Source organism: Lonchura striata, chromosome 1A (genome assembly GCF_050655825.1).
Source record: "Lonchura striata isolate lonStrDom1 chromosome 1A, ASM5065582v1, whole genome shotgun sequence".
Classification (NCBI taxonomy): Eukaryota; Metazoa; Chordata; class Aves; order Passeriformes; family Estrildidae; genus Lonchura; species Lonchura striata.
The window spans coordinates 46718115-46729581 of NC_140741.1; the positions used below are offsets into that span (position 1 = coordinate 46718115).

At 41.2% G+C, this 11467-nt stretch overlaps 1 protein-coding gene across 1 annotated transcript in view; it reads left to right on the top strand.

Annotated features, from left to right (window-relative positions):
- Window positions 1-11256, top strand: part of HMGA2 (high mobility group AT-hook 2) — a 149167-nt gene extending 137911 nt beyond the window's left edge. The window contains exon 8 of the mRNA XM_085569746.1: window positions 8042-11256. Coding sequence (XP_085425872.1) covers window positions 8042-8237 — 196 coding nt within the window. The 3' untranslated portion in view covers window positions 8238-11256. The remainder of the gene's footprint in view (window positions 1-8041) is intronic.
- The last annotated feature ends 211 nt before the right edge of the window (window positions 11257-11467 follow it).

Below are 11467 nucleotides of genomic sequence, written 5' to 3' on the forward strand. Positions count from 1 at the left end.
AATTGCTTCGAGCACCATTTTCACTTAAGGTCTGTGCTTTGCAGACTTTAAACAGTGTTTCCTGCAAATTTCTTCTGACCAGTACTGAGATTTTGCTGAATATTTTCAGTCTCCTTTTAATCACATGGGGAACAGATTTTTTCAAAGTGTTTTGACCTGCTTAGGTCAAAAAGGCACTTGCTGTACTCAGATGCCAAAACGCGTTTAAGAAATCTGGCCTGACGTAACTTAGACAGCTGAGTCTCAATTTCAAAGGCTTCAGCCACACAGGCTTTGGCACTGAGTGACTTGCTGCCTTGCAGGAACCTCATTGCTGAGTTAATTCCAGGGCTGCTTTAAAATCCATGGCAAACTTGGGTACCTAAAGCTGAGGTTCATTCAAGATCATCTGTAAGAGAAATTGAGAGGCAAAACCTAAGACAGTTACATTTGGGCTTTGACTAAATGTCAGTCAGCCTAATTCCTGTTTCTGGAAGTTCTCAGTGTGAGCCCTCCTGGATTTAAAACTCCTGTGTCAGATAAGCCCTTTCTTTCAAAGTAACCAGAGAGATTCATTATCACTCCATTATATCAAACAGTTCTCCTAGTGGGAGATAAGCTAGGAGATAGAGAAATGTTTTATATTCCCCTTAACCTAACAGGAAGAATAGACTTGAATCTATATTTTAAGTAAGCTGATCTAACTTAAAGAGGAATGTCCTGTCTTGTCCTGTCCTGTGGGAATCCTCCTAAGTAAAGTCTTGGTCCCCTCCAGTTATCTGAACCTATTGCTTAAGGACCAGAACTTGGCCAAGCCTGGCAGGACACTACCTCCAGCAGAGGAAGGGGATCTGTAGAAGTGGTTTCTGTGTGTATAAGGATGGTTAACTCTCTCTGACCTCTACCAGCTGAATCCCAGCACAGCCCCAGCAACTTCACTCAGCTGCCTCAGCTAGTTCACTTCCTCCAACAGCTGGGGATGTGAATTATCCAGTAATCCCCATGAGCAGCCTTTTTGCTAGTCAAGCAGTGCTAGTCCAGCCGTAAAAGGAGAGGACACACTTAATTTGCTTACTAACTATGCAGCTAAAAAACCACAGGCTGGTGACCCGCAGGATATCATCAGTTTCTGGCTTTATTTTCTTTACTCCCTTTCTGTCTTTCACAAAGCAATTGGTTATTTATATAAAAGTGAACTGATTTTAATAGAAAAAAGATACATCTTCCATACACAAAGGTTTAGGGAGGAGCCTTCTTCCTTGAAGGTAGAAAACCCATCTTGAATACCTACTTCAGATCAGAGAGCATGGGCATTTCAAAACAAGTCCATGTGTGAATTTCCAATCCAGTGCTATTGCATACATGTACGCAATTTTATTAAAATTAAGAAGTCTTATTTTTGCTGTCTGTTACACATTGCCTTCCGAAGTGTGAAAACTTGGAGGACATCACTAAGTCATATTGATCTTTAGGATATTTTATAGCCCTTAGACTGCTCCCAAGAGCATTAGGCAGCTCTGCACGTGCCACCAGCAAGCACTTGAGCACTGGGAAAGTTAAGCACCAGCTCAGCAAGGCTGCTTGCTGGTATTTAAAAATTGCTATGCCATCATGCTATGGCCAAATCTGTGGTCTTTTGAAGGCCTATATCTTTACATAACAAAGTGGGCTGTTAGAGGCTAGGTCAATAGGAACTTACACATTTAAAGCAAGAGTGTTTGTTTCCAGTCCCTACATCTTAACCTCAAACTGCCCCATCAGCTGCATCTCTCTATTTGGCTCTTTGCTTATATTTTATGTCATTAAATACTGAAAGTTGTGCTTCCTTGGGGGGGAACCTGCCTGCTCACTGCTCCCAGGGCTGTCCTGTGACTTAGTCAATGACTGCAGAAACAGTGGTAGGAGAAGGCAGGGGGTCTCAGAACTGCTCTGTAGCCAGAGTTTTTAACTGTCCTGTTAGGTACCAAGCTAAAGGCTTTGCGCTCCTTCTAGCATGCTGGAAGTTGTAGTGCACAGCAGCTGCTTGCTTGTGATCTGGTTGACTTATATGCATTTAGAGACAGAGTTTCTATACTGAAATAATTCCTTAAAATAATTTTTTAATCCAGCAGTTAGCCATGTGTGTGGTCAAGGCCTTTTCTGTATGTGGTCATGGTGATCTCTTCTGCACTAATAAAGCCTTTCACTGTGACATGTGAAGTATATCTGCAACAATTTGAGTTCTGAATACAGCTTCTGGAGTTAAACTTTGCCTTATTGCTGAGTGACATCTGTCACTGAGCTCACTAGTGTGCTTTGCAGAGAGTGAAGAGCTCGAAGCAGTGGATCCCATCCTAATCTTCACGCAGAACAAATCTACGCTGAGTGTCTGTTAGTGCTGTAAGAATTTCTAAAGCAGTTTGGTGCTTTGGCTGTGGAGTCAGGATGGCACTGTCTCAGCTGGGCAGAGTCAGGGCCCTGGCCCCTGCTCTAGAAGCCATCTATTCCTATCTCTATATTTCAGGGACTCCTCTGAAAATATTAGCTTGCATGCCAGGGGATTTCAGACATGTTAACAGCAGACAATGGTCCACAGTTTGCAAGTTGCTCTTGTCAGCAGTTCTTTTTGACATATCTATTCAAGCATACCCTCTTGGGCTTAAAAAGCAGCCAGCAAAATCTGTGCCAATAGCTAATACTTCGTTATAAAATGAAAGCTATAGCAAATTCAGAGACTCCATATGCAACATTACTGTGATCCTGCAGTTCATTCCAAAATGGGTTTTAATTTTTTAATCTGCGGGTCAGAAATTCATGAGCAGAAGGTGAAAAAAGTGAATTGCCAGTGAGTTTCATGGGGCCAAGACATTTAACCCTGAAGTTTTGCCCAGGGTATTAGAACAGAAAAAACATTTTTACAAAAATGCCACAGTTACCTTGCTACAGGTGGGGGAATGCTCCTACCAGCAACTGTTTCATCATCAGATTTTGTTTTTATCAGTTTGTGGGGGTCCACAAAAAAAAAAATGCGGAGGACATACAAGGACCAAAACAAGTATGTCTGTTCTTCAGGCCACTAGGATGTTACTGGCTGCTTGTAATTCTAGAAAAAATAGCCTGCACCAGCCAAATGTGGATCACCAAATGGAGGTCTTGGGCAGCAGGTAGAGTTACATTTCACATGCACAGGATGTCATGGGAAAGAAGTCTCTTGGGATCAGGGGGTGACTTTGATCTGAAAAGATGTTGATATTTAAATACAATCATTTGTGGCACACATCCATTCTGGATGGTACCACCTCTGAGGTTTAGCAGTGAAGCACAGAATTATAGACTCATTTGTGTTGGAAGGGAGCTCTGGATATCATCCAGTCCAACCCCCCTGCCAAGGCAGGGTCACCTAGAGCAGGTGACACAGGAACATGTCCAGGTGGGGTTTGAAAGTTTACAGAGAGGGAGACCCCATGACCTCCCTGGGCAGCCTGTTTCAGCGCTCTGCCACCCTCAGTGTAATGAAGTTCCTCCTCATGTTGAGGTGGAACTTACTGTTGTTTAGTTTATGGCCATTTCTCTTCATCCTGTTGCTGGGCAGCACTGAAAAGAGTCTGACACCAGTTTGTTTTTCCATAGCACCGAGACTTCCAAAGCAGAGATTCAACTTCATCATTCTGGAGGGTGTTCATGGGTCCACACATCTTGACACAGTTGGTCTGTGGCCATTGGGTGTCCCAGGGGATCACAGGGATCCACACAGAGGAGGAGGGCATGACACAGGAGACCAGCACCTTTCTGGCTTATCTTACCAGATGAGATATCCAGGGATAAAACTGAGATAAAACAGTCTCAGGTGCCATCTTCAGGCAACCAGATCCCACCAAGGTTGTCATGTTTTCAAATCCTGTGTTGGCTAGCCCAGGTAAACATACTGGCTGCAGACAGCACTTCTAAATGAAACCTACTGTTCTGGTTCCTGTTCCTTTTTTGTTACCTTCACCATTGTTAAATCAGGACTAACAACAGAGTAGACCTTCTGAGGGCAGATACCTGCTGTGAGTCACTGCAAAGTATTTGTCCTTTCACTCCTGCGGGAGGCCAACCTCAGTGAGAATGAGGGTCCGGGCTGGTGTCCACATATGTCAGCCCCTTGCCAGTGATGCCCCTCAGGAAAAGGATCCTTTATGAGCTTTGGAGAAAGCCACTTTCCAGCTCTGTTTTGGGAGAGACACCAGCTCCCTATCACTGCCTGGCTGACAGGGCAGTTACAGCAGCTGTGGGTGGGAATGGCTCAGTGTGCTGCTTTTGCCATACAATGGCGTGTTATGTCCTGTAGCAGCTCAGGACGTGGGACCCGTGGATAACCAAGAACAGCATGTGCTAAGTAAAACTGCTTCTGCAGCAGGTCCCTGTGCCAATCAGCCCCTGAGGATACATGTATGGGGATGTACACATGGATGCATGGGGAGTCACATAGGATATTGTTATAGCAGCAGGAGCAAAGCCTGAGTTATGGATATGAGTACTCACTCTGTTCTTCAAGTATTTGTCCTATTCTCTCAGAGCTTCTCATGGCTGTGGCTTCCCTGTTAGCCAGATCCAACCTGGTTTGAAGCTTTCTCAGGTTTCTCTTTGCAGTCTGCTGGCCCAACCTCTCACTAGTTTGCTGCAGCAGAAAACAAATAACCTGGGAAGTAGCAGTTCAAGGCAAAACTGGGTCGATGCACATTTATGGTCAATTAACACATGTCACCATTCTGCCTCCACAACTAAAGTGAACGCACCGAAGAGAGAACAACCTCAGTTAAAGCTGCCGCGTAACCCGAAACTTTCACTTCTTGGCTGAGTGCATCCTGTGATAGTGTTGCTGAATTTATGCTCTGCATGGCTATCACACTTTGAGTGACTTTCTGATGTCTGCTCTAATGACCATGGGTTCCTTCTTAATTTGTTCCCTTCTCTTTGAATTTATTGGAAGCACATCTGGACTTAAAAAGTATTTAATTCCAGGCCCAGTTCCTCCTTCAACTTTTGACTCCGGAACTATGACACATGGCTGTGCCATCAACCTTGGCAGGTTTGTGAGGAATTTAAAGTGCCTGGAGGGTACTTACTACTGATAAGCATCCTTCCCCTGAGGTATCCTGTGCCCTGACAGTACCAGCACTTCAGTGAATCTCTGGCTGAAGTGACTCAGCACAGAGCCGGTTTTCAACTTCTAAAGGTTACACATTTTTCAAAATACCTGCCCCACCCTCCATCTTTGTGTTGCGGGAGTCGGGGGAACTGTAGAGGCAGAGGTTAGTTGAGGGTCCCAGCTGCACAACCTTCTGATATTTGCAACCAGTTTTTCACAAGTGCAAAAAATCCCTCTCTGTTCTTGCACTATACACCACCTGTATTTTGTCTTTCAGAACCTCTGCTCACTTCTTCCTTTGGGTCCCTCCTTGCATATATGTCTGATTTATAGTATCCCTTTGTTTGAATTGTAAGAGCTTCAGATCAACAGTCATGTCTCCATCAGTGTCTTGACAAGAAGCTTACATGATAGATTGGCTTAACACCACTCATCTGCAGCTGAGGCATCATAGGCTTTTGCAAGGAATGAACAATCTGATTCCTTTGAAAAGCTTTTCTTAATTTCTTAATGAAAATGTATTTCCCAACACTGATGTGATTTTGAAGTTGGTCAGTCTCAAATATTTTTTTTAATAATTAGCTTATTATTTGCATATTTGGCGGGTGGGGGGGGGTGATTTTTAGCTTGATTTTTAGTTTCTCATCCTTCCCAGTACTACAGGTATATATATTTGCACATACATGTGCAGGTGAGAGAAACTTCCTTCATTACATGAACATACATAAATATGAAGGAAGAGATTCTCATTAATTTTCTTGGTGACTGCAGCAAGGGTCACTAGGAAGAAAAAATACTGTGAGATTCATAGTAAAAATCACTAGAGTGGACAACTTTTTAACTTAAAAGAGCTCTCTTGTGGCCACCCTGACTGAGCTCTGAAGTATGTCCTTTCACATACTTTCCCTCTCCCCCATCATTCTTACTTTGTGATCGGAAGTCTACCTTCATGGAAAAATGATTTAATCAGGTTTCAGCAGTCTCCTGACAAGCGAAGCATAAAACAAAGAGAGCTGCTGCTCCGCACCCACACGTGTACTGCTGTCTTCCAGGAAATGATAATCAGACGCTCAGGGCTGACCACAGTGCTCTAAGAAATTCAACACATGATCATCATCAAATACCAAAACATGTCTACCTGTATTATGTTAAGAGCACAGAACCCACAGTAGTAATTTTTTAACTGAAATACTTGGCTTGGAGGCAAAACTGGGGTTTGCCGCAATCATTCTGAGTTCTGAATTACTAAGGCTCAAACCGACATACTTTGCTGTTTCTCTCCACATGCAGCCTAAATTAGCCCTCCGGTAGGTGCCTGAAAATACAATTTTTCTTCTTGACTGAAATGGTGTAACAGTCCTGTTCTGCACAGAAGATAAGCAGGAGAAATGCATTATGCATTAATGGGATTTGATGGAGTATGAGCTCAGTTTCCCCAGTGCCACCAGAGACAGAGTAAAATTTGCTTGATCATTTCATAAGTTGAGAATCATTTTTGTTGCAGTGCTGTGAATATAACCAGCTACAAGTGGACAGTAGTTGTGAGGAAAAGATTGTTCATCTGTATGATAATTCAGTGTCATCTGGAATTTAAGAATTGAAAATTCAAGGTCAGAGGGCGGCTGACACTTGATTTTGCTCTCTCTGTTCTATCCATGGCTTTGATCATGCTACATCTTTCTTTGTGCCTGCTGGTCAAAAGAGTACCCCAGGGTCATGGCCTGTTTCCTTGTCAAGAGGTATAAACCTACTGGCCTAAATATCTGAGGCCCAAGCTTTAGCAGGGGTGGGGGCATGAAGGAAGAGGGGGGGAGCATTTCCTTCATGCTTTTCACTTTTCCCGCATAACCCAAAGCAGACTAAACAAAACCAGTGTGAAATCTCATGGCTTGATGCTGCTATGGTTATATTTTTTAAGCTGTCATCCATTCATTTATAGTTATGTTTATTCCCTGGATTTACAGCTTTTTTTCAGTCTTTTCTTGCACGGAGGTGCAGGGGAAGGTCGAAACCTTTTGAAAGGGGATTGCAGTAAGCAGTGGCCTATGATTAAAGCACTGTGTTTTTCCTCGATGCTGCTCCTCTGCAGCAGTGTCACACATGGTAGCATTTAGGAGCCCTTCACAGCTGAGGTGTTTCAAACACTAATGAATGGAAGTTTGGTAGTATACGGCAGGCAAGCTTTAAGGCAAGCTTTGCTGAATGGTGTACTGTAGTGGCCTGGGAAAGGAAGAGAGTTATAAATTGTGTCAGTTAGCCACCCAGACAAAATGAAGCCATGTGGAAAATCAAATCTATTAAAGTATGAAGACTGTTATAAACTGTTTTAAGCTGGTCATTCTTCAAAGGTCTCAGTTGGCTGAGGAGGTGAATTCCTCTTCTTCCTAGATCTTTTTCACGTGCTGTCTTAGGTGATGATGTTCAGTATTTGATAAAAAACAGCTTTTCATTGACAGCCCCTTTTATTAGAAATGTTAGTTGCCCCCAGTTCACCACCTATGTCCTGAATGGTACTGTACAGTTGCTTAAAAAGCAGAATAAGAACATCACATTTGGTCCGGCTTGCTGAAGGCAAACATGAAGCAGCACTAGGGCTAGTGAGGAGGGAAAGGCTTCCCAGAGCAACTGCTTAGGATTGGATTTGTGCTCAAAATGTTTCCATTTTCTAGCTGTTCATGCCTGCTGGCCATAAGAGGCCCATGACAAAGCATGACACAGAATGCTTTTTCTTGACATCTCCTGGCGTAGAAGAAAGGCAGGGCAAGGTGGGGGGATCAGAGAGAAGGGTACCTTTCCTTCCTCCCCCAGGTGGCTCTTCAAGGCGTCACAGGAGTTGTGAAGGGCATTTTATTAGCTCCAGAGGTAATTGTCAGCTGCATGAGGGACAACTGACCTGGCAACCTAAGGTGTATGGTCACCATGGTATTTATCATTCCTATTTTTGTTTTCTAGGAAGAGACTGAAGAAACGTCCTCACAAGAATCTGCAGAAGAAGACTAGGAGATCACACCATGCAATTTCTACCTCATCAGCAGCTGGGTCTTTTGAAGGGAGAAGACACTGCCTTGACCACTTACTTTCTATTGCCATGGTCTTTCCACTTTTGCCTGGGGGGAAAAAAAATCACATAACCTTAAAAAGGATTTGACTAATCATCTTCTTTGTAATCCCTTCACAGTCCCAGGTCTAGTGAAAAACTGCTGTAACACAAAGGGGACACAGATTAACGATGCAACTTTTAATTACTGTTTTCTTTTTTCCTAACCTACTAATAGTTTGAGCTGCTAAGTAAGGGTGACTGGGTCAAGAAGAGCTCCAAATCAGGTTTATGTCATTCACTGCACTGCGTATAAACAAGAAACTTGTAAAATAGTCATTATAATGGGCATTGAAATAGGAAAGGCTGTGTGTATAACACTTACGCCTTGCAACACTTCCAGCAACCCACTCCCTACTTAGTGAACTCCCTGTTTTAGAACACCAAAGATATGGGATAGATACTATTCTTTTTCTTTTGTAACCTTCTTGTAGACTTGTACTTGATTTTTTTTTTTTACGACTTACTATTATTTGGGGAAAAACAAAATGAAAGCTGATCTTTCATTTTGTTCAGCTGGTAATCAGAAGAAAGAAATCAACATGAAAAAGGTACTTTCATTTTGCAAAAGGGAAGAAAGACAAAGATACGTTGTATAGTTATAGATACAAACATATCAGCACAAGCAGTAGTAAACCAAATTAACAGTACTTATCATCTTGATAATAGGAAGCCAGGAACGTGGCTTTCTTAGAGCCAGGAGTTTTCTATAGAAACAAAAATTACTGACACCACTTTTATGCCATTAATAAGTAAGTCTTTATTGATAAAAGTCTTTTAAAACACACAGAAAGATACCTAGAAATTAATTGTAAATTTATCTGAACAAAAAAAAAATCCAGATTTTTGCTTAGTTTCTAATTCTACTTGCCCTGTACCAGTATTTTGAAAGAATTGAATCTTTCCTCATTACTCATCAGTCACAATGTAAGAATGAACACCATGTACCTCAGCTAAGCTCATGCATTACATTAAGCAATGTATTTTGACATAGGATGGTTCACTGAGCATTTCTGTGCCAGTGGCATTTCTCCATCTTTTCATTCAGAGCAGCACTTTTAGCACCAAATGCAATATTACCCCACTATTCAATACTACCTCTGATTTTTACAAATAACTCAACAGACTGATAAATACATGCTGCTATACACATTCAGTGCAGGAAATTTTTACTGGGTAGATAATCATGAGTATCTGCATTTTCCCCTTTTTTCTATTTCAACCTTTTTTTCAGTTAAGGAAACAATGTCTTTTTTGTGTTTCAGCATGACTATGTGTTTTTCTTTCACTTGTTTTTTTTTTTTTCTTTTTTTTTGTGTGAGTTTTTGGTTTTGTTTTGTTTTGTTTTATTTTATGTACTTACTCTATTCTCTGCTAGACTTCTGTGTAATGTACTGTTAACTTGAATATATTTTTGTATTGAATTGCTGATAGGTTTGTGAGGATAATTTTCTTCAAGGACACTACATGACAGAAAAAATTTAGCTGTAAAGTTTAAATATTACTGTCCAAGTTTGTACCTCAAATGAATTCTTTAAAGAAATGGACTAATTGATTGACAAAGACCTACCTCCAGACTTTAAATGGAATGAACTTGTTACTTTCAGCATCAGTTTTGAGACATTCGAAACAGTTAGGACTGCAACTAATCCCTAATTCAAAAATATTTTTGTAAAATAACTTGTGGAAAATGAACACATTTTAAATTACTTTCGTATTAAAAATTTTAAAAATGAACAAAAAAAACCTTCAAAGAAACTTGAAGCTTTGTAGGTGGGAAGCAACAAGCTCAGCTTTTGCATAATGCAATCACAAATATGTGTTTTTAAAAAAAATTAGTAGATTGTAAGAAAATGCTTGACAAGTATTTTCGTGTATTTTACACAAATGTGATTTTGTAATATGTTTCAGCCAGATTTATTTTAAATGCTTCTTATGTAAAGGTTTTTTATTCTCCCCTCTCTCACTTTTGTTGTTCTTTCTCTCTCTCCCCCACCTCCAATTTCATTTTCTCTATTTCTGTTTTATTTCCCTTCTTCCTCTCTTTTCCTAGTCAGTACTTTGTACCATTGTATTATTAACTGGGCCAGGGGTAGTTTCTCAGGAAGGCATCTGTTGGTATGGCTTTAGCATGGAGCCAAGTGCAGTTAAGGATAACGACTTACTGGCTTCTTCCAAGAGTCAGTGTCAAGAAATACCGACCTCCACGAAAGACTGCGCAGGGGTCGGTGGCAGGAATTACTGGGAAAGAGCTGATTGGAATATTAGAACTAGATATGATAATATCAAGTGAAAGAGAAATAATCCTAGCTATAAGTAGCTCTAACAGGCCAAATCCAGTGTCACTTGAAGGCAGTAGCAGGAATTTTGCTGACTTCAAAGGGCATCAAATCAAGCCTTAGCAAGTCCCTTTTGGGGTCTGAGGGGTTTTGTTGCATTTTCAAAGCCACAGTATTCAGTGGATGACACAGAAATAATTGTCCTCTGTGTGTCACTCTTCAACCTCTGAGAGACGTACCACTCTGATGAACTGAATCTTACATTTTCTATATATTGTAGTACAATCAAAACACATTACTACCTCTTAGGGCCTACTATACCTCATTTTTTCAGATGGAAAAATTGCATGTGGCCATTGAGTCAGTGAGAACATCATAAAATTTTTTTATATATATAGTTTATTTTTGTGGGAGATAAATTTTATACGACTGTTCTTTGCTATCATTGGTCACTGCTAACTATGACTGGACATGTAACTCTTCTACCATTTCTGCAAGAGAGGTGTGTTTGCAGGAAAAAAAATTGCTTCAAGATGTTGAACTACAGTTTACTTTTCCTTTTTGAGTGTCTTCTAACTTTTTGCTTTGTTCTTCATGTAGAGTTGCTGTCTATGATTGTACTTCAAATCGCTTGCTTGTTGAAAATGTTCCTTTATTGGTTTATCACAGTCTGTTCAGCACAATAAACATAATAGCCTCTGTGATCCCCATGTTGCTTGATTCCTAGACTTTGTCACAGTTCCATAAAATGGGTAATAAAGTTTGGTCACGATGACCAAATTTGTAAAATCTTTGCATGCAAGTTGTCTTTTTTTTTTCTGTCCCAGGACCACAGGCACGTGCCTGAGAAGTTAATCTGCTGTTAGGGGCCCCAGGGGTGTGCACTTAGCAGAACTACACATCTTATGAGGCTCTGCAAAAGATGACACCCATTCCTGGCCGAGCCCTTGAGCTAAGGGCTAAACTGCACACCTGGGGGCCAGCAAGTACCCACCAGATAGG